The 23,733-nt window shown below is 42.2% G+C and overlaps 1 protein-coding gene across 1 annotated transcript in view; it reads left to right on the forward strand.

Moving 5' to 3' along the window:
- Positions 1-23,733, forward strand: part of LOC103126847 (guanylate cyclase 2G-like) — an 81,583-nt gene that overhangs the window by 47,742 nt on the left and 10,108 nt on the right. The window contains exons 9-16 of the mRNA XM_060172259.1: positions 477-614; positions 3,491-3,574; positions 4,714-4,818; positions 6,192-6,263; positions 14,235-14,403; positions 17,722-17,877; positions 21,839-22,016; positions 23,263-23,403. Of these exons, the coding sequence (XP_060028242.1) occupies positions 477-614; positions 3,491-3,574; positions 4,714-4,818; positions 6,192-6,263; positions 14,235-14,403; positions 17,722-17,877; positions 21,839-22,016; positions 23,263-23,403 (1,043 nt within the window). The remainder of the gene's footprint in view (positions 1-476; positions 615-3,490; positions 3,575-4,713; positions 4,819-6,191; positions 6,264-14,234; positions 14,404-17,721; positions 17,878-21,838; positions 22,017-23,262; positions 23,404-23,733) is intronic.

Genomic DNA, 23,733 nt, shown 5'->3' on the forward strand with positions numbered 1-23,733 from the left:
TAAAGCAACTAAGCAAGCAAGTAAGCAAACAATTAGGATTTCTCAGCTTTAAAAACATCTTACAGGGCTGAGGAGATAGCATAATGATTATGCAAAAAGACTTTCCTGCCTGAGGCTGTGAGGTCCCAGGTTCAATTCCCAGCACCACCATAAGCTAGGGCTGTGCAGTGTTCTGGTCTTTCTCTCTGTATTTTCCTCTCATTAAAATAAAAATAAATTAATTATTTTTAAAAATCTTGTAAGTGTTGGGGGCTACACCGAGTTTGAATTTGGGCAGCCTAAGCCCAGAGTCTGCTCTCTTAATCAGGGTAGTCGGTGATGGTGTGAACCAAGAGTGATGTGTATAGCAGTCAGGCGTTCCTGATTCAAATGGAGTCCTGCATCACCCACTTATTAATTGCCACCCTGGCACTCATTTTACTCTGCAGTCGTTGGTTATGCAACTAAGACAAACTGGACTGTGTCCTGTTTTACAGTCACCCCCCAAAGGCACACCTGTGTCAAGACGAAACAGTAGTAGCTCATCCAGTGTCATGGTTTCTGGGGACTTCAGTTCCTGTGTCAAGAGCCAGCTAGAGGAAGAACTCTACTATGCCCCAGTGGGACTTTACCAGGTACTTGTGTGAGTGAGATGGCTGCATGCAACCCTCAGCTTGTCTCTCTGGTATTTTCTGCCTATCCACTCTGGTGAGCAGGGCATGAAGAACAGGACTGGATTCCTCAAGCAAAAGTTGAGGTGATCCGGTGATTCCAGACTGGTGCTTCCCAAACCTGGACCCTCACCTTGGGGCTTTTGTTAAAATGGAGCTGCTATACTGCTATTATTCCATCCTGACTACCCTGGGCAGATAGATGACCTCACCAATTTGTTTCAAAGTCTTACCTCTCCAGTACCCTACCCCACTAGGGAAAGATGGAAACAGGCTGGGTGTAAGTATCCACCGACCAATGTCCATGTCTGGTGGAGAAACAATTACAGAAGCCAGACCTTCCACCTCTGTACCCCACCAAAGAATTTTGATCCGTACTCCCAGAGTGATAAAGAATAGGCAAGTTTCCAGTGGAGGGGACAGGACACACAACTCTGGTGGTGGGAACTGTATGAAATTATACCCGTTATATTACAATTTTGTTAATTATTGGTTAACTACACAACAACACAAAACTACACAACTACACAACAAAACTACACAACTACACAACAAAACTACACAACAACACAAAACTACACAACAACACAAATACATCACAACTACACAACACAACCACACAACACAACAACACAACAACACATCACAAGACAACTACACAACAACACAACATCACAAGGCAACTACACAACACAACTACACAACAGAACTACACAACTACACAACAACACAACTACACAACAGAACTATACTACTACACAACAATACAACTACACAACTGCACAACACAACTACACAACAACATAACTACACAACTACACAACACAACTACACAACTACACTACACAACTACACTACACAACATCACAAGGCAACTACACAACACAACTACACAACAGAACTACACAACAGAACTACACAACTACACAACTACACAACTACACAACAGAACTACACAACTACACTACACAACATCACAAGGCAACTACACAACAGAACTACACAACTATACAACAATACAACTACACAACAGAACTACACTACTACACAACAATACAACTACACAACTGCACAATACAACTACACAACAACATAACTACACAACCACAACACAACTACACAACACAATCACAATGTGATGTGTTGTTGTGGTGGTGTAGTTGTGTAGTTCTGTTGAGTAGTGTTGTGTAGTTGTGTTGTTGTGTAGTTGTGTTGTGTAGTTGTGTTGTTGTGTAGTTGTGTAGTTCTTTTAACAACACAACTACACAACATAACAAGACAACTACACAACACAACTACACAACAACACAACACAACTACACAACACAACCACTCAACAGAACTACACTATACCACAACACAACTACACAACATCACAACTATGCAACAACACAACTACACAACATCACTACTACACAACAACACAACCACACATCAAACTACACTACTACACAACATCACAGTGACACAACTACTCAACATCACAACTACACAACTACACAACCCCAAAACTTCACAACAACACAACTATACAACTAGACAACAATTTGTCAAATTAGTCTCTTCGCAACTGAGTTTTATTTTTCTAAATATTTACTAGTATTTTCAAACTATGGAATATCCTAAGACATTACCACCCTTAAGACCCCAATGACCATCATTCTCAAACATTGCAGATTATGGTTAACCACACAGATATGGAACCACAATCCATTGCATTTAACTCTTATTTAATCATTCTGTAACATGTTTTTCTCCCTTTCTCAGATCCCACCACTGGAAGCTTTACATCTGTTGACTGACAACATCCAAACTCTTTATCAAGGAACTCAAAGCTCTCAATAGTGCCAAGCACCAATTTATTTTTAGAAACTTACTTTTCCTCACCTATAAGCTTATATAGTTGGTTTTATTGATCATGCCATATATAATAAGTTGCACCCTCAGACAATTCAATGCCTGAACCTTCCCCTTTCACTACCTAATTCATTTGGGACCTTCTCATTCTTAAACTTCCACTTAAGTATAACCTTCTCCCAAAAAGCCCTTCCTTCATCTCATGACAGCCTCTTCTTCCTTGGGGTGCTTGTCACCATCTATGTCCTTTGTAATGAATGTCAAAGGAAAAGTGGCAGATCATGGGTTGTACTAAGACTTACCTTTTTCCTGTGTCCAGATTTTTCCACCTTTCCTTCTACCTAGATCTTTCCATGTTGTTATGTGCTTTTCTGGCTATGGATTGAGTGATCTTATAAAAACAGACTCCATAGGTAAGGCTAATAAGATATTCCATTTACTTAGAATCTGCACCAGGATTGGATTACAATGTTCCATATTTTAACAGATCTCACCCTTATAACTGTCCTATGAAATAGATATTATTTTTAATATCCGTTGCACAGATGAAGACATGATGACTTGGAGAAATTAAATCTTTTGCTCAAGGTTTTTCGGGCAGTATGTGGTACACATGGACATTAGATCAGACATCTGATTCCAGAATTGCAGTTAACAACCACAATTCATATCCTGAATGATAGTGGAACACTATTGTGTAAGAGACAATGTGTTCTCTTGGAGTCAGATGTTCAGATTCTGCACATGTATGACCTTGGACTGGTGATCCACCTGGAAAGAGGCCACTCATAGCCACTCGGAGGGCTGTGATGCTTGTTCAATGAGACCATAGCACAGCGTTATCTGAAGGTTGATTTGAGCAGCAAGGTCTTCATTAGTACATTTCTTGCCAGTCTTTTTGCTCCCTTTCCTGTTTATTTCCTATTAGAGCTTATTCTGGCTCATCAGCTGTTAAGGTCATTCCACTGTGTCTGTGGTTCCAGGGAAACTGTGTGGCTCTACACTTTGTTGGTGACCAAGCAGAAGCCTGGCTTAGGAAGCCTTCAGTGCTGCAGGAAACCCGGCTGGTGAGGCATTGAACCTGGTGGGAGAGAAAAGTGGAACTTCTCTCTCTCTCTTTCTCTCTTAATTATATTTATTTATTTACTGGATAGAGACAGCTAGAAATCAAGAAGGTAGTAGGAAGCAGAGAGACAGAGAGACACCTGTAGTATTGCTTCACCAGTCGCAAATCTGTCCACCTGCATGTGGGGTTGAATTGCAGGAGATTGAATTCCTTGTGCATTGTAACATGTGTGCTCAACCAGGTGTGCCACCACTCAGCCCTGTGGGCCTTTTCTCTGTTGGCTTCTGCCAGCTCCCAGTTCCTACCTGTGATGAGTGGCTCTTATCCCAAAGAAGTGATTTGCAAGGCAAATTCCCCTTGAGCTGTGCCCCTCCTTCTTGATATATATAGCCCAGTTTTCAAATCCTTTGGTTGCAATCTGGGGTCACCTGAAACCTGGAATCTCTCCCAGTTTTGTACTTTTCCTGTGATTGTTCATGATCTTAATTCTGCCCCTATATCCTTTGTGATGGTTTCTCATGTCCTGGTTCTAGGAAGATCTAATTTCACAAAGTCAGATTATCTAACTCAGAGTTCATAATCAGCCATCCTCGGTGTAGTGGACCTATTTACTGTGCTGCAGTGTCAGATGGTCCCCATGGTTAAGGCTAGAGACTTTCATCAGTCCTCCGGTTTACTAACTGCAGTCACATTGCCTGGATTTACATCCCGGCTCCGCCACTAATAAGTTGCATGATATTCCACATGGTTCTTTACCTTTCAAGCATCTGTTTCCTCATCTGTAAAGTGGGGTCAGATATAGTTCTTTATTATTATTATTATTATCTTTATTTATTTATTGGACAGAGATAGCCAGGAATTGAGAGGGAAGGGGGAGATAGAGAGGGATAGAGACAGAGAGATACCTGCAACACTGCTTCACCACTCTCAAAGCTTCTCCCCTGCAGGTGGGGATTAGGGACTTGAACCCAGGTCCTTGCACATTGTAACATGTGCATTCAATCAGGTGTGCTAACACCTGTGCCCCCCTTAGCCATAGCTCTTTTCACACAAGCTCTTTGTGAGAATTAACTACTGACATATACCTCACACAGAACATATACTGGGATCATAAGCTGCTGTCACCATTGTTATTTTCAGATGTATGGATTAAGGCATGAAAACATTATTCATTTCTTTGGTATTTGCGGAGAACCACCCAACATCTGCATTGTCACCCAGTATTGCCAAAAAGGGAGTCTGAAGGTAAGCCAAGTGGCATTATTCTGTTATTTCCTCTGGCTTGGTGAGGAGTGCTAATACAGAATGATAACTATGCTTATGTCTACACATCCAAGGATCGTTCCATTCATGTCTAATTGCAAGACCTGAGTTACCCTTGTTAGGTTCCCTTGCAAGGGATCAAATTAGCATTGGGGTTGCTAATTATTTGGTTCCCTCAGTTCTAGGTTGAAACTATCTTAGTTTGGTTTCATCCCTAGAAATGTCACAGCTACTCCTGAACTGTGTTCCTAGGTCCACTCTCTTCATGGTATGTGAGCATCAGTTTAATGCCAGGAACAAGGAAGCATTTGTAAAAATCAAGTCATTGAGTCAGATTATGATATATCTTGAGAAGGTTTCCCACTATCTCAGGTGGCAATATTTCCAGTAAAAATAATCCAATGTCTCAGAAATCAATTCTTTTTTCCTTTTCTTTTCCTTCTTCCTTCCTTCCTTCCTTTCTTCCTCCCTCCCTCCCTCCCCCCTCCCTCCCTCCCTCCCTCCCTTCCTTCCTTCCTTCCTTCCTTCCTTCCTTCCTTCCTTCCTTCCTTCCTTCCTTCCTTCCTTCCTTCTGGGTTATTGCTGGGGCTTGGTGCTGGCACTACAAATCCATTGTCCCTGGCAGCCATTTTCTTGGGGGGGGAGGACAAAGAGAAATTGAAATTGAGAGAGGAGGGTGAGATAGAGAGGGAGAGATACATGCTTCACTACTTATGAAGCATCCCCACTGCAGCTGCAGACTGGAGGCTCAAACCTAGATCCTTGAGCAGGTCCTTATGTTTAGTACTATGTGTGATCTTAACCAGATGCGCCACTGCCCGGCACACCTCAATTCGTCTTTTAATGAAAAAATTTATTTATATATTTTGTTGCCATGGTGACTTCACCTCTCTGGACTGAGTTTTTCAGCTAGAAAAGAGAGATAGAAAGAGGAACAAAGATATAAATAGAAAGAGAGATCATAGCACCAAAGTTTCCCTCAGTTTAGTGGGGGCTGGGGTCAAACCTGGGTCATGTGTATGACAAAGAATGCAAGTTCTCAGGTGGACTATCTTGCTGCTCTTGTTTGGGTTTTTTTTTTTTTTAATCTTTATGAGAGACAGACAGAGAGAGAGAGAAAGAGAGAGGAGAAAGAAAGAAAGAGAGAGAGAGAGATTGGAGCACTGGTTAGCTCTGGTTTATAGTAGCTCTGGGATTGTACCTGGTACACTTTTGGGGCCTCCGACATGCAGATTAGGTGCTCCAAATAGACCGAACTATCTCTGTGACCCTTGAATCAAACCTATTTAGCATGTGAAACACACTGTGCTGCAAATGGAGTCACTGGTAATACTTTGAATAATTATACTTTTCAGGATGTTTTGAGAAATTCAGACAATGAAATGGATTGGATATTCAAGCTTTCATTTGCATATGACATAGTCAATGTGAGTATATCATAAACCTAAAGAACAAAAAGCAATGCTGCTTTTTTTTTTAAAGTTGTGCTATATCTTGAATTAAGTTGAATTGCAATCTCTCCTAAAATTCTGATCTCCCTCAGAGCTCCTCTCCAAAAGGTGACTGTACTTCTAAATCTACCTCTTTAACCAGATTTTCCATTTTTCTCTCTCCTTGATCTCAATCGATACCAAGACAGTGAAGCATTGTATACTAAGATTGGAAGGGATTCTAAATTTATCCAATTGAGAAGCAGCAGGGCATTAGATATTTCAATTCTGACATAAAGAAAAATGTAATTATTAGGCCACGAGGTGAAATGGGAATGGGGGAATTCTGATATCCTTCTTTCTTCCCTGATTCCTTCCCCTATAAAATGGAAATTAATGCCACAATAACTATGAAGCTGTTGACCTAAATGATGGACTATGATGCCAGTCTAAGAAGTTGTTTAAGCAAAGAGAAATACCACATCTTCAAAAACGGATAATAGGGGGGCCAGACAGTGGCACACTGGGTTAAGCACACATAGTAAGAAATGCAAGGCCCCGCATAAGGATCTGGGTTCAAGGCCCCTGGCTTCCCACCTGTAGCAGAAGGCTTCGCAAGCTTTGAAACAGATCTCCAGGCCGGTGTCTATCTAGATTCCATGAACCAATCTCCTGTTCCAGTTGAAGCAGTTGATAGCATTCATGTTGGATGTGAAGAGAAATTTGTCAATAAATTCTCACCGTGGTTGAATGAATGCAGGATTAGCCTTTCCGGTGACTTTCAAGAAGCACTGAGCCCAAGGTTTCTCTGGAGAAACACTCAGTTAGTGGGTAGGCATTTTAGAGGGGAAACGTACCTGGTGGTGATCACTGGGTCTATGGCTCTACTCCCTGATAGCAGAGTGGAGGAAGGCTTGATACTGCTTTGGGAGGATCAGGGCTTCCTGCAATAGAGTGTACACATCATGGAACTGTGCACAAATGCCACAGTGAATTCTATAAAGCCACATTAGGCTCTTGGAGGATAATTACTCTGCCAGTATTTCTTTTCTTTCTTTCTTTTTTTTTCCTTTACAATTAAATAGCCCTTTAATAGCCTCAGGCTTTTGAGTACATAATGGTTGTGAGTTTTGCTGGTTGTTTTAACCAACCTTTTCTCTGCATTCATTTATTAGTTTAACCGCTGCCCTTCTCTTTTGGGTCTAAACTTCTGCAAATATTTCTTTTTTTCTTTTTTAAGATTTTATGTATAAAAAGGAAACACTGACAAAACCATAGGATAAGAGGGGTACAACTTCACACAATTCCCACCACCAAAACTTCCCTGATAGCTTTCCTGTTCTTTTTTTTTTTTTTTTTTTAATTTATTTATGAGAAAGATAGGAGGAGAGAGAAAGAACAAGACATCACTCTGGCACATGTGCTGCCGGGGATCGAACTCGGGACCTCATGCTTGAGAGTCCAAAGCCTTATCACTGCGCCACCTCTCGGACCACAGCTTTCCTATTCTTTAACTCTCTGGAAATATGAACCCAGGGTCGTTATGGGGTGCAGAAGGTGGAAGGTCTGGCTTCTGTAATTGCTTCCCCACTGAACATGGGCATTGGTAAGTCGATCCATACTCCCAGCCTGTCTCTCTCTCTTTCTCTAGTGGGGTGGAGCTCTGGGGAAGTGGGGCTCTAGGACACATTGGTGGGGTCATCTGCCAAGGGAAGTCCGGTTGGCATCAGGGTAGCATCTGGAACCTGGTGACTGAAAAAAGAGTTAACATATAAAGCTGAACAAATTGTTGACTAATCATGAACCCACATAGTCAACGACTGCCACCTCTTCAGATTCAAAGGAGGTCTCGAAACTTTACATCAGGCTCAACCTGATGCTGTTGACTGGCTATGGAAGAAGGGAAAACGCTAGAAGAAGAAGAATGGACCTAAAGGCTGGAATATTGCAGATGAAGATTTAGGGTCTCCGTTTTGAAGATAGCTAGAAGACTTATTTTAGTTGTATTCCAAAGTGTCCATGACTATACTAGTTTTTGCCTTTGCCTGACATCTGATGTGCAGGTGGACCCAAGTTACTGTCTGGGGAGATGATGTCATGGCTGGCAAAAGGGTTAGGAACTGGATCAGGGAAGAGGGTGGCTCCCAAATATGGGAAACGTATATAAATATTGTTGACTATAAACCCCATTGATTTGATCTGGGGCTCATATTCAGCTTAGGAGCCTATGTGACCTCTGCATCCCTGTAGGTCTGAGCTCACATTCTATGGTCATGAGTAGGAACATTCCAAGCTGCCCCAATTTCAGGACCCATCTTCCTCAGGTGGAACATACAGTATATCATCCTGCCTCCCTTCGGAGGTCCTTGCGCACTGTCATGTGTCCACTTAACCAGTTGCACTGCTGTCTGGCCCCACCTTCATTTCTAGGTAAGATAAATTTTGATGGCATAGAAGAAAATTTGAACCCTAGTTTTGCCATTCACTGATTTGGTGCCTTTCACTACGCTGGGCCCCAGCTTCTCTTTGTGTAAAATAAAGACAACAACATTGTTTACCCCATAGGGTTGATGTGAAGTTTCAGATATGTCAAGTGCATGAAACCATGCCAACAGATATTAAATAAATGGTAATTCCTATATTGGGACTATTAGATATAGATAATTTGACCAGCCCAGATGAAGATATGTTACAGGCTTGTCTTTAAAAAGCAAAGTATTTCACTTATATTTTTATGCTGATGATATAGTGGGGTGATGATGATAAGATTCTGCAGTGGTTCAGGTGGTGGCACAGTTGATAAAGCATTAGATTCCCAACCATGAGATCCTGAATTTAATCCTCAGCAACACAGGGGCCAGAGTGATATCTGGTTCTTCCATTTTCTCTCTCCTGTTTTTCTCATGAGTAAATAAATTATTTAAAAAGTAAGATTCTGTGTGGGTAGATAGCATAATGATTATGCAAACAGACTGTCATGCCTGAGGCTCTGAAGTCCCAAGCTCACTCCCCCTTTTCACCATTGGCCAGAAAGAATCAATGCTCTGGGAAAAAAAAAAGATTCTGTACATATTGAGTTAAATAAAGTGTATTGCTAAAGTTAATTTAATCTGTTTAACCAAAATAAATAAGCAATCACAGGTGGCTTGTATTATATATATTTTTAATTTTTTTAAAAAATATTTATTTATTGGATATATAGCCAGAAATGAAGAGAATCGGGGAGATAGAGACAGAGAGACACACCAGCAGCCCTGCTTCACCATTTGTGAAGTTTTCCCCCTGTAGGTGGAAGCCAGGGGCTTGAACCAGGGTCCTTGTGCATGGTAAGATGTGCGCTCAACCAGGTGTGCCACCACCTGGCCTCTATATTATATTTCTATTGGACAGTGCTCTTGACAATTAGAAATTCACTTTATTATTCTTCTTTAACTATAATATTAGTAACATTGATACTTACTTCTTTTTCTTCCACTATGCTTATCGTTGCTGGCTCAATGCCAGCACTACTCCATGGCTCCCAGTGGCTCTTTTTTCTTTTTCTTTCTACTTTTTTTTTTTTTTTTTTTTTTAATATTTATAAAAAGGAAACACTGACAAAAACCATAAGATAAGAGGGGTACAACTTCACATAATTCCTACCACCGGAACTCTATATCCCACCCCACCCCCATAGCTTTCCTATTCTTTATCCCTTTGGGACTATGCACCCAGGGTCATTATGGGATGCAGAAGGTGGAAGGTCTGGCTTCTGTAACTGCTTTCCCGCTGAACATGGGCGTTGGTAGTTCCATACTTCCAGCCTGTCTCTCTCTCTTTCCCTAGTGGGGCGGGGTTCTGGGGAAATGGGACTCCAGGACACATTGGATAGGACAGAGGGAAATTGAGAGGTGGAGGTAGAGAAGGAGAGTGAAAGAGAGACATCTGCAGACCTACTTTATGGCTCGAGAAGTGTCCACCCTACAGGTGGGGAGCAAGAGCTTGAAGCCAGAAGCTTAAACATGGTAGCATGTACATTTAACCTAGTGTGCAACCGCCCAGTCCTCTAATATTTGCTTTCAAAAGGTAAAGAAGAGATCTGAAAAGGTAAAATAGGTTGGGTTTTTGAGGTAGGCTGCTTTTGTCCCCCCCCCCTTTTTTTTTCTTTTTTCTTTCTATAGAGGATCAATGATATGGGATCTAGAAAGAGAAGTCCTGTGGGTTGCCCTCAACTGTCCTTTAGGGAAATAAGCATCACTAGCAGACAGGTAGGGGAGAGGCTTGCCTAGAGTATCAGAAATCCGGCACCTACATTGTGAAACTTTTCATAGTTATATGTGTTCTGTAATGTTACACATAAAACCCGAGATTTCCATCAACACAGATAACAGAGACATGTGCCAACTTTTGGTAAGGCTACATACCTGTCCTTTATGTCCTAATGGGGTTTGGTTGTTACAGGAATATAATATGTCTCCCCTGCAAGTGGGGAGAGGGGGCTGGGGGTGGAGGGGGGCTCAAACTGGAATCTTTAGGCTGGTCCTTGTGCTTTGCTCCATGTGCACTTGACCTGCTGCGCTACCGCCCGCCCCTGGAACCTGACTGCTTTTGTATGTCTGTGTTAGAAGTTTATCCATACTTAAACCTATTTCCTCCCTCCTCTGACACTCAGGCCATCAGAAACAATAAAGCAGCTAAGGCATTCTAAATCCCTAGGTTAAAGTTTTTATCAAGATAGGGAAAGAGGGAGAGATAGATAAGGAGACTACAGAGAGATAAAGAGACTACATGAGAGAGAAAGATAAAGGGACTACAGCATCAAAGCTTTCTTCAGCACAGTGGGGGCCAGATTCGAATCTGGGTCATGTACATGGCAAAGCAGAATACTAGTTAAGTGAACTATTCTGCTGTCCCTGCCTTGAATTTTTGAAGGGAGTTTGAAGGCAACTCAGCCTGGATTTAGATCCCAGCTCTCTTCTCTCTCCTTGGGAGGAATTTAAAGCACTCTTTCCTCATTGTGAAGTAGAGAGTAGGAACGTAAATGTGCCTCAGATAGACTATGTGTGGCAAGTATAAAGTGCCTGTACAGTGCTGAAAACCAGGTCCACTTCGCCTTCCCTTCTTCCTTCCTTCCATCTAGCACCTCACACTTGTGTGATTCTACTGCTCCTGGTAGAATTTTTGTTTTTTTCCTTTTTAATCTCAGATAAAGATGGAGGCAGATAAGGAGAGAAAGATCAAGAGAGATGCCATGGGGAACTGGGCGGTAGCACAGCAGGTTAAGCACACATGGTGCAAAGCGCAAGGACCGGCATAAGGATCCTGGTTCAAGCCCCCGGCTCCCTATCTGCAGGGGAGTCGCTTCACAGGCGGTGAAGCAGGTCTGCAGGTGTCTCTCTTTCTCTCCTCCTCTCTGTCTTCCCCTCCTCTCTCCATTTCTCTCTGTCCTATCCAACAACCACAATATCAATAAAAACAACAATAATAATTGCAACAATAAAACAACAAGGGCAACAAAAAGGCAATAAATAAATAAATATTAAAAAAAAAAGAGAGAGATACCATGGTGCTGCTCCACCATTCATGAAACTTCTCCTCATGCTGTGTGCCATGTGGTGTTGGGGGCTAGAACCCCTCCCTCCCACCACCAGGCCCTCACACATAGCAAAGTGTGCTGATGAATTGTCACAGAATCTTGTGGCTAAAGTGAAACAATCTGCTCTACTCTCTGTTGTCCATAGGCTTTTTTTTTTCTTTTCTTTCCATCATTAAAGGGGAGAATGTTCAGTTGGTCAAAGACATGAACTTAGGAATTAGACTGTGGGCTCCCCAGTTGAGGTTTTGCTGTTGTTTTGAGTTTACCAGCAGGTGGCTACATGACCTGGGACTCATAAACTTCTTCGGTTTTGTCTTCTTTCATCTGTAAAATGAGACTAATGGCACCAGTTACCTCTACAGTGTCACCAAGAGGGTCTTAGGTGCTACTTTGCATAGATTTAATACTATAAACAGCAATGCAGTGAAACTATTTGGCAATGTTCTTGAGAGAGACACTGTCATTTTCCCTTTGTTTAAAAACCTCACAGATGAGCCCAGTGTGAGGAAAATCAGCTTACTCAGCTATGCATTAGGGTAAGAGGACTCCCCTGCCCCAGACAAACAAGGGGACTTCTTCCTCTTTGAATTATTAAGGTTTGCTTCTGAAATACAATCACCCCCTTTCACAATCTCTGATTTAAAGTCTGCCATGGAAAATGCCAGGAGAAGTACAAACTTCCTCCTCCGTAGCCATGTTTCAAACATGACAATTGTCACTTTCCAAATTAGTTTTCTTTCCTTTGGTTATATATATATATATTTATTAGTGATTTAACTGTGTTATATAAAATTATAAGATTTCAGAAATATTTTCCTCTCCATACATGGTGCATGTGAGTCCCATACCTTTCACCAAAGCTCTTTTGCTTAATCACCTTAATTTTTTTTTATTAATTAATTTTTTGCCTTTAGGGTTATTGCTGTGGCTTAGTGTCTGCAATATGAATCCACTGCTCCTGGAGGACATATTTCCTTTTTCTTTCTTTTAAATTTTTTTAATTGGATAAAACAGAGAGAAAGTGAGAGAGGGAGGGGGAAGACAGAGATGGGGAGAGAAAGCTAGACACCTGCAGATCTACTTCACTTCTTGTGAACTGACTCCCCCTGCAGGTGGGGAGCTGGAGGCTTGAATAGGGATACTTGTGCTTCCTATTATGTGCGCTTAACTCTGTGCACCACCGCCTGGCCGCCACCACCTTGGTTCTCATGAAGTACAAGGGACATTTGATTGCCATTTTTCTTCTTGCCAATTAAAAAAAAATTTTTTTTTTGACCAGAGCATTGATCAGCTCTGGTTTATGGCAGTGTGGGGATTGAACCTGGGACTTGAGAGCCTCAGGCATGAAAGTCTCTTTGTATAACCATGATGCTATACCTCCACCCCTTGACAATTTTTAAATGCTTTTATTATCTTTACTTATTGGACAGAGATAGCAAGAAATAGAGAGGGTAGAGGAAGACAGAGAAAGAGAGAGGGAGAGAGAGAGAGAGAGAGAGAGAGAGAGAGAGAGAGAGAGACCTGCAGCACTGCTTCACCACTGACAAAGCTTTCCCCCTGCAGGTGGAGACTGGTGGGACAGGTCAAACCTGGTTCCTTGCCTATTGCAACATGTGCACTTAAGCAGGTTCACCACCACCCAGCCCCCCCATTCTTGCCAGTTCCTATATATTCATATAATACATTATCCCATTCTATAGTTGATAAAAATTATTATATTTTAACTAGCACACTGCTTAGCTTTGACTTATAGTGCTTCTGAGAACTGAACCTTAACATCTGGGATCTGAGTCATGAAAGTCTGTTGCATGAGTCACTACGCTATTTCCCGAGTCCCGTTTATTACTTGAGAAGCACTATACATAGATAATAATAGACTTACAATTCATGCCATGTCAATAATACGTTAGCATTTTTACTTACTGTGCTGTCTCTATGTTATTGCTATTCTTATCAGCTTTATATGACCGTGCCATTGTAATCTATAGTGGCAGCTGACTTTGCATCCTGTGCCATGTCTGATGTCTTTGTAACATTTCATCTCTGCAGCCATCTCATGAGTTAGGGAGAATTGTCACTCCATTCTGATGTGAGTAGTGTGGCTTACATAGTAAAGTGATATGCCTTCTACTATGTGATAGGGCTGGGACTTGAATTCTGGAGTCTGATTACTAGGCTTATTTATTTTATTCTTGTCTGTCCTTCTTGGTTCCACATAGAGGGGCCAGAGATTGTGAGTGGCCCTGCCCAGGTAAGGGGCTGTGTGAGTAACTCCTGATAGGTGTGCCCCCCTGCCCTATGTTAAGCTCTGTCTGTGTTCCTGTCCATCTCTTTCTTCTAGCAGTGCCCACTGATATCTGTTCTGCTTCATTTACTTACCTTGACTTTTCCAGGGCATGCTGTTTCTCCACAGGAGCCCACTGAGGTCCCATGGCAACTTGAAGCCTTCCACCTGCCTTGTGAACAGTCGGATGCAGGTGAAACTGTCTGGATTTGGACTGTGGGAAGTCAAGTTTGGTCAGGCATATAGGATAGTTAATGGGAAGTCAACAGACTATGCAGGTAATTACGGCCAGTTCTTATACACACTAACTGTTGGCAGAATGGTACAGTCTCTACTTTCTGAGGTTCACCTGTCAAGGTAGCCTCTAGGTAGCACTTCCTTTGGAGATAAAACCATGTGCCTATTTCTGTTCCCACAAGGAGACATAATAAAAACTAGTCCTCGTAGGTGGCATGAATCCAAGGTGTGATCTGAATTAGGAGAGTTGGGTCTCATCTTGGCTCAGTCACTGTTCTCTGTCATCTTCTGTGGCTCCTTGTGTCCTCTGTCTCCTAGTGTAGAACATCCCATCAGCTAGGCACTTTGTACATAGTCTGTTTGGTGGTTCCCCATCCTCTCTGTGTTCCAGTCTCATCGGAGAAACTTAAAACCATGTTGGTTACTGAGTCTTACCTTGTGTCAGTGAAAACAGAGGGGACTTGGGCACCTGTAGTATTTTTATTTATTTATTTTGGTCAAAAGCTCCTGAGTGATTCTGATGCACATCTAAAGAATAGGCACCATTTCTTGGAGTCCTACTTGTCCAGGGTTCTTAGAGTGTGACTGTCCTGTGTCCCCATCCTCTCAGGGACCAAAGCCCTCAGCCCTCAGCCCTGTCCTCTTCTTTGTAACTGTAGCACCTTGCCTTTGCCATTTGCCTTGTGATGGTGGTGGTGGGGTAAGGTGGGGGGTTGGAATGACTTCTGTAATGTGATATAGGCTGTTGATTCCGGACAAGCAAGGGGGTAATTTAAAAAAAAGCTGCTAGCAGCCTCCCCATCACCCAGTGTACTTTTCTTTTAGCTATATAATCCTAGAAACCTCACTACAAATATAAATAGGTATATAAGGTAACCAGGGCTGGCAAAACAGCTCCATTGGATCGTTCACTGCTGTGCCATGTGCGTGGCTCACGTTCAAGCCTGGCCCCCACTGCATGGAAGGAAGCTTTGTTACTGTGGTCTCTTTCACTTCTTCAGTCTCCAAAGACAGAATACAGACTGATGACAGACAGAGACTGGAGGGCAGAGGGGAGTGGGAGCAGGGAGACACTGCTTAGTGGGTTCAGGCTTTTCCTTTAGGGTGCTAGGAATACTTGGGTATTAGGTAGAGGTGGGGGTCTGCACAATGTTATGAATTTACTAGATACCACCAGGCTCACATTAAAATAGTGGTGCTGGAGTAAACTATTATATTAATTAGTTAGTTAGTTAATTAATATTATTACTGGAATTATTGTTGGGGCTTGGTGCCATTTTTTTTCCTTTTCTTTATTTGATAAGACAGAGAAAAATTGAGATGTAAAGGGAAGTTAGAAATAGAAAGAAAGATAGACACCTGCAGTATTTGCTTCACCTTTTGTGATGCTCCCCCATAGGTGGGGAGCAGGGACTGGAACCTGAGTACTTGAGCATGGTAACATGCACTAAACCAGGTGTGTACTGCCCAGCTGCCGCCGACCACCCAACTGGGGGCTCAGCAGGCTGATCCAGGGAGAATGAGACTTATAGGTGGGAGGTGGATTCGGCGCGACAGACAACACTGAGACACATGAGTTTCAATGCTGCTGCAATCTTTTACTGATATAGAGATTCTTTTTATAATAGCATAACAAAGAAGCATAAATCAAAAGCTGGCCAAGTCAGTTGACCACAAAGTACGCAGGGTACATTTTTTATAAGTAACACAGACAGGAGGAACTGAAGGCATACAACTACCATCAAAACGAAAGCACAGCCATACTGTTCTTTCATGGGTTATTAACCACATCCCTTTGGTTTCAGACAAAAGTCAATTTATCAGTAAGAACTAAATGCTTTCACTGCTCTCATTTATCCAAAGGGCTATTCTTTCTCCTTCCAAGCACTGGACCTTAATACCCAGAATAGGGGAGGCACTAGTGGGAACACGGCGTCTTGCTCTGATCCTTATGCCAAGCTCCCTTTCCTGTAATCTACCTAAGACAATATGCAGGTGCATTTCAGGGTTGCTATGTAACATGTTTCCTGGGAAAGCTAAAGGACCATTGTCTGTATGATTGAATGTAATATTTCTGAGAATAGTGCTCAGTCCTTGCTCAACCTGGATAGCCAAGTCATTGGGGCTTGAAGTGCTGGGATTTACTGTTGTAAGGGGCTTTTCATCCAGTGGGGTCCCATCTGGAATGTCCAGACTAGACTTGGGGGGTTGCACTGTAAGCGTCTCCGGAGTCTCCTGGACATTCCCTGGGTGGCCTGCATAAAGCATGATAAACAACAACAGTAAGCTTTCAGAAGCGAAACCAAGTCCACCTAGCCATCCAAGGCCTTTCCGCCAACCGGGAGACCCAGGGATCCGTCCACACAAATATCCAGGCTTCTGTCCACCACCTATCTTGGGTACGGTCTTCCGTACAGGAGCTTGTAAGGCCCCTGTCCGGTTCCCTAACCAGGTCACCCGCACTGTTTTGTCACACCGCGGTCGTGGCCTGCCTATCTGGCCAGACAGGTGTGGCACCCAGCACCCTAAACTATTGTATCTTTCTTTTTTCTTTCTTTCTTCCTTTCTTTCCTTTCCCTTCCTTCCTTCCTTCCTTCCTTCCTTCCTTCCTTCCTTCCTTCCTTCCTTCTTCCTTCCTTACTTCCTTCTTCCCTCCCTCCCTCCTTCCTTCCTTTCCTTTCCTTTCCTTCCTTCTTTCCCCTTCCTTCCTTCCTTCCTTCCTCCCTCCCTCCCTCCCTCCCTCCCTCCTTTCTTTCCTTTTTCTTGCCTCCAGGGTTATTGGTGGGGCCCAGTGCCTGCGCTATGAATCCACTGCTCCCAGAGGCTATTGTTTTCCCTTTTGTTGTTTATCGTTGTTGTTATTAGTATTGTTGCTGAATAGGACAGAGAGAAATCGAGAGAGGAGGGGAAGACAGAGAAGGTGAAAGAAAGACACCTGCAGACCTGCTTTACCGCTTATGAAGTGACCCTCCCCCCACCGGCAGGTGTGTGTGGGGGACCCAACAGGGATTCTTGTGCTTTGAGCGCTTTGCACCATGTGTGCTTAACCAGCTGTGCTGCCGCACGCCCCCCTAAACTATTGTTTCTTAGTGTGTGGGCAGTGCGCAGAGGGTAAGGAATTTTCGCTCTTCTCTAACTGCTTAGGCCTTCTTTTGAGAGTACTACTTCCTCACCATTTTCTCTCTAGTCACCCCAGAGGCCCTATTTTGCTCTTGAAGTCAGGCATTAAGGTGCTGACTTATCGCTGGCTGAATTCTGGGGTGACGGGTGGGAGGCTGGTGCACTTCCTTGAGAATGCAGGGGTGGCTTCTGTGGTTCTGTGCCAGCTCTCACTGCATGCACACCCCCTTGCTTTACAGCGCTCTACTGGACAGCCCCCGAGCTGTTAAGGCTTCCACAGGTACCTTGGTCCGGCACCCCAGAGGGAGATGTCTACAGCTTTGCCATTCTCCTGAGGGAGCTGCTCGTGCCCCAGGATGACGGGCCTTTTGGTGACCTCAGCGCAGGACCAGATGGTAAAGCCAGTGGAGCCCACAAGTCCTTGCTAGTCATCTGGGCTAGCTTTGAAATGCTTGCTTTTATAGATTGTTTTTATTAAGTGTTTCTGGTTTGACAGTTTCTTCCTTTTTTTTATTCACCACCAGGGCTTTGATCCCATCATTCCCCACAGATTCTTTCTTTCTTTTTTTCAATTCAGTTAAAGACACAGAGAGGGAGACAAAGAAGCAGAGAATGACTGAGAGAAAGAGAGACATAGCTGCACCACTCCACCATTTACAGAATGTCCCCTGGTACTGAGCACAGTGCTCCTGTGTGGTGAGACTCAAACTCAAGTCCTTGTTTATGGTTAAAGTGTGTACTAATAGGTGAACTATCTCTTGATCCTATTTTTTTTTTCCAAGTTAGAAAACAAATTGTAGTTTGGTTGAAAAAAAAATCTCAAGAAACTCAGACTTATGTATCTAAACATATTTGTTGTTGGGGCTGTCACCAGAACTTCACTGCTCCTAGGCCAACTTTTTTAGGTAGAATGAGAGACAGCTCATACAGCCTATACTCATATTGATCGGATTCTTTCACTCACTTAGTGTTGTTATTATTTTGAAATTCATACCTGTGGTATTGTGTATAAATCAATAAGCCATTACTTTTATTAGTAAGTACTATTTCATTGTCATATGCAAGGCACTTTCTGTATCTCTTCATAGGTTGATGGCTATTTGGATTGTTTCCAGGTTTTATCTATTTTAAATAAAGCTCCTGAAATTAAGAGAGAGAGAAAGAGGGAGAGGTACCATAGCACTGAAGCTTCCCCCAGTATAGTGGAGGCTGTGCTTGGGCCTGGGTCATGCACACAACAAACTAAGCACCTTCCTAGGTGAGCTATCTTGTTGCCCTCAAGATTAGATAATTTATTCTGTAATCATAGCCCACATGATCCTCTTAGGAAGTTGTCCATATTTCTTTAGTTTTTAACCTGATATCTTTTTCCAGTTCCATCATGTTAACCAGAACCCCCTCATATACTCATCATGTCTCTTCCAGCATCCCTTGAGAAGTTTCTCATACTTTTCTAACTTTTTATAACACTGATACTTTTAAGGAGCACTGGTCAGTCTTATTGTTTCAAGTCATTTTGGAATTAGCTAAGTTAGCACCCCCTTTCCCTCTCAGTGTGATCATGCCATACATTTTTTTTTTTTTTTTTAGTTGAGGGCATTAATGGTTTACAGTCAACAATGTACAGTAACAAAAATAAAATACAGTAGTTTATACATGTATCACATTTCAGATTTCCACATAAGGATTCAACCCTCTCTAGGTCCTCTGTCATGTTCCAGGACCTGAACACCCCCCGCCCCGACCCCAGAGTCCTTTACTTTGGTGCAATATACTGAGTCTAAGTTCTGCTTTGTGTTTTCTTCTTTTTCAACTTAAAAAAATTTATTATTGGTGATTTAATAAATTATCAACAAAATTGTGGGATAAGAGGGGGTACAATCCATACAATTCCCACCACCAGCATGCCATATCCCACCCTCTCTGTTGAAAGTTTCCCTATTCTTTATCCCTCTGGGAGTATGGACCAAAGATCTCTAAGGGGGCGCAGGAGGTCAGAGCTCTGGCTTCTGTAATTGCTTCTCTTCTGGACATGGGCATTGACATGTTAGTCAGTGACTGTCTCTGTATTTCCCTAATAGGGTGGGATTATAGGAATATGGGGTTCAAGGACACATTAATGAGGTCTTCTGCCCAGGGAAGGCAGGCCAGCATTTTGGCAGTATTTTTCTTTTTTTTTTTGGGGGGGGGAATTTTTTACATTCAACAGTAAATACAATAGTTTGTACATGCATAACATTCCCCAGATTCCCATTTAACAGTACAACCCCCACTATGTCATTCATAATCTTTCATGGACCTGTATTCTCCCCACCCACCCACCCACCACCCCAGAGTCTTTTACTTTGGTGTAATACTCCAATTCCATTTCAGGTTCGACTTGTGTTTTCTTTTCTTTTTTTTTATTATTATTTTTATTTAAGAAAGGATTAATTAACAAAACCATAGGGTAGGAGGGGTACAACTCCACACAATTCCCACCACCCAATCTCCATATCCCACCCCCTCCCCCGATAGCTTTCCCATTCTCTATCCCTCTGGGAGCATGGACCCAGGGTCATTGTGGGTTGCAGAAGGTAGGTCTGGCTTCTGTAATTGCTTCCCCGCTGAACATGGGCGTTGACTGGTTGGTCCATACTCCCAGTCTTGGCAGTATTTTTCAACTTATGTCTATGAGTGAGATTATCCCATATTCATCCCTCTCTTTCTGACTTATCTCACTTAACATGGTTCCTTCAAGCTCCATCCAAGATGGGACGAAGAAAGAGAAATCATCATTTTAAATAGCTGAGTAGTATTCATATATATATATATATATATATATATATATATATATATATATATATATATATATATACCACAACTTTCTCATCCACTCATCTGTTGTTGGACACCTGAGTTGCTTCCAGGTTTTGGCTATTACAAATTCTGCTGCTATGAACATAGGTATTTCTAAATCTTTTTGGATGGGTATGTTTGGTTTCTTAGGATATATCCCCAGGAGAGGAATTGCAAGGTCATAGAGTAGGTCCACTTCTAGCCTTCTGAGAGTTCTCCAGACTGTTCTCCACAGAGGTTGGACCAATTGACATTCCCACCAGCAGTGCAGGAGGGTTCCTTTGACCCCACAACCTCTCCAGCATTTGTTGCTGCTATCTTTTCTGATGTATGACATTCTCACAGGAGTGAAGTGATAATCTCATTATTGTCTTTAGTTGCATTTCTCTGATAATATATGACTTGGGGAATTTTTTCATGTTTGTTGGCCTTTTGGATATTTTCATATCATCCATTTGTAATACATCCTTTTGTGACAGTCTGCATTCTATCTTTGTGTTGACCAATATTCCAATGGGGACCTTTTTTTTTAATACTTCCTCTAGGCTCACTCTTTGTGCCTTAAGCCTCTAGTGGGGTTGTGAAATATATCGAGTTTCTTGTGCTTAACATTATAATATCATGCAGAATAGCTTCATTATGCTAAAACAAATCCCCAGTGTTTTCACTATCCCCCCATAGATTTCTGGCAGTTGCTGATCTGCTTTCTGTATCTATAATTTTACCTTTTTCAGAAATCCATGTATACATGGTCATACTATAAGTCTATGTAGACAGGCTTCTTGGACTTAGAAATATGCATTTAAGATTCATCCATGTTATTGCACACAGAGTTTTTAAAAAAATGTTATTTTCTTTACAAAATCTGGTTAAATAGAAGGCTTAAATAGAAGGTAGAAGTTATTGAGTAAGTGAAAGAAAATAGGCCTATGAAGGTGGGCAGAAAAACAGGACATAATGGTGACTTTTATTATTTACTAAAATAAGCTTTTATGTGGCATATAGGGGATGCAACATTTCATAGAGCACATTTTAGCTGTTTCCAATCTCCAATGCATGTCTACTCCTGAAATCATTAGATACATACTTCACTGAAGCATTCTATCAGAAACAATCCAGTAAAAACATTACTTATGGGAATTGGGCGGTAGTGCAACAGTTAAACGCACCTGTCGCAAAGTGCAAGGACTGGCGTAAGGATTCCGGTTCCAGCCACTGGCTCCCCACCTGCAGGGGAGTCGCTTCACAGAAGGTGAAGCAGGTCTGCAGGTGTCAAACAAAACAAAACAAAACATTACTTATGGGGTGTTTATAGCTTTCATGTTAGAGTTCTTCATTTTTCAAAAGGATTCAGATCATCTTTATCGAAACATTCTGAATTGTATAAGTTTCTAATTTGTTAGATGGATTGATTTAAAACTCCATTTACTAATTCAAGAGCACATGTATTTAAGCTGAAGTGAAATATCTGATGCCAGATTCAGGCATTTGGCTGTCTAAACCCAAAATAAATTTCAGAGATCATCAGCCGAATCAAAGATCCTGTAGCATCAATTCCACTTCGACCTTCCCTGCCAGAGGAAAAGGGTGATGAAAAGATCCTGTCGATGGTCAGGCTGTGCTGGGATGAATCTCCAGAGAAAAGGCTCAATTTCCACGCCATCAAGAGGATTTTACGTGATGCCAGTCCCAAAGGGTGAGTCGCTTATATGACTTTTTTTTTCCAGGTCATCTGACTGTTGACAGTTTAAACCTATATGACTAGGTGACTTTATTCACTAATTCATTAATTCATCCATTCAGTACTTCCACAATGCCTACCTCATGCAAAGTACTCAACTACACAAGTGACAGGTTCTCTCTCTAGTTCATGAAAGCTACAAAAAAGAATTAGATGTTAACTATGCTATTATCTTTGTCTACTCCAGACATTGTCAATCAATCAAGACCCTTTTTTCCAAGGAAGTTTTGACATGCCTTCAATATGTATATATATTTTTTACCAGAGCACTGCTCAGCTTTGGTTTATGGCACTGTGTGGGATTGAATCTGGGACTTGAGAGCCTCAGGTATGAAAGTCTCTTTGCATAACCATTATGCTATACCCCTGCCATCTTCAAAATATTTTTCATTTTATTTATTTATTTAATTTTATTTATTGATTCCCTTTTGTTGCCCTTGTTGTTTTATTGTTGTAGTTATTATTGTTGTTGTCGTTGTTGGATAAGACAGAGAGAAATGGAGAGAGGAGGGGAAGACAGAGAGGAGGAGAGAAAGCTAGACACCTGCAGACCTGCTTCACTGCTTGTGAAGCGACTCCCCTGCAGGTGGGGAGCCGGGGTTCGAACCGGGATCCTTATGCCGGTCCTTGTGCTTTGCGCCACCTGCTTCAAAATATTTTTCAAACCAACATTCCAAGGGTCATGATTAAACAACTGAGTTTGGGCTACGGGATACAAAGCTGTCGTTCATGGATCTTAAAGTGGGCTGTTGACTTAAATTATTCATGCCGCTTAAGCAGTTTTCTTGGTAGTAGTTTGCTTTGCATCAGGATAATGGCATCACCTTGGGCATGCTGGACCTATGAAGACACAGCCACAGTGGAAGTAGCTTGAGTTGGTAGAAGGAACCCTGGCATCTTGTCCTCATTTTGGCTGCGTGTGGTTCACTCTTAACACAGTAGGCTCATAATCTTTATTTTTCATGTCAAAATAGTTTAAATGGTTTGTTACAGGTCAGTTGATAATTCAAAAGTTTTTTTTCTAGAAAACATGGCCTCCAGTGGTCCAGGAGCTGGCACGGTGGATAAGGCTTTGGACTCTCAGGCATGAGGTTCTGAGTTCAGTCCCTGGCAGCACGTGTACCAGAGTGATGTCTGGTTATTTCTCTCATTCCTTATCATTTCTCATGAATAAATAATTAAAATCTGGGTTATTTCACAGCCACAGGAACATACTAGACAGTGTGGTGAACAAGCTGGAATTGTATGCCAATCACCTGGAGGAGGTGGTGGAGGAGAGGACCAAGCAGCTGGTGACTGAGAAGGAGAAGGTGGAAAAACTTCTGTACACAATGCTGCCCAGGTATTTCAAAGTACTGGATACCTTGATAGATAGCTCAGGAGTATCATTAGTTAAGAGGCCCCAAGTGGAAAGACTAGAAAGGATTCTCTGCTCTTACACTAAGAAAGCATCCATGGGGGACTGGTGGTAGCAGCAGGTTAAGCGAACATGGCTCAAGTGTAAGGACCGGTGTAAGGACCCTGATTCCAGCTTCCCACCTGTGTGTGTAGGGGTTCCCTTCACAAGTGGTGAAGCAGGTCTGCAGGTGTCTACCTTTCTCTCCCCCTCTGTCTTCCTGTCCTCTCTCGATTTCTCTCTGTCTTATCCAACAACAACAATAACAAAAGCAAT

This window comes from Erinaceus europaeus, chromosome 14 (assembly GCF_950295315.1).
Source record: "Erinaceus europaeus chromosome 14, mEriEur2.1, whole genome shotgun sequence".
Classification (NCBI taxonomy): domain Eukaryota; kingdom Metazoa; phylum Chordata; class Mammalia; order Eulipotyphla; family Erinaceidae; genus Erinaceus; species Erinaceus europaeus.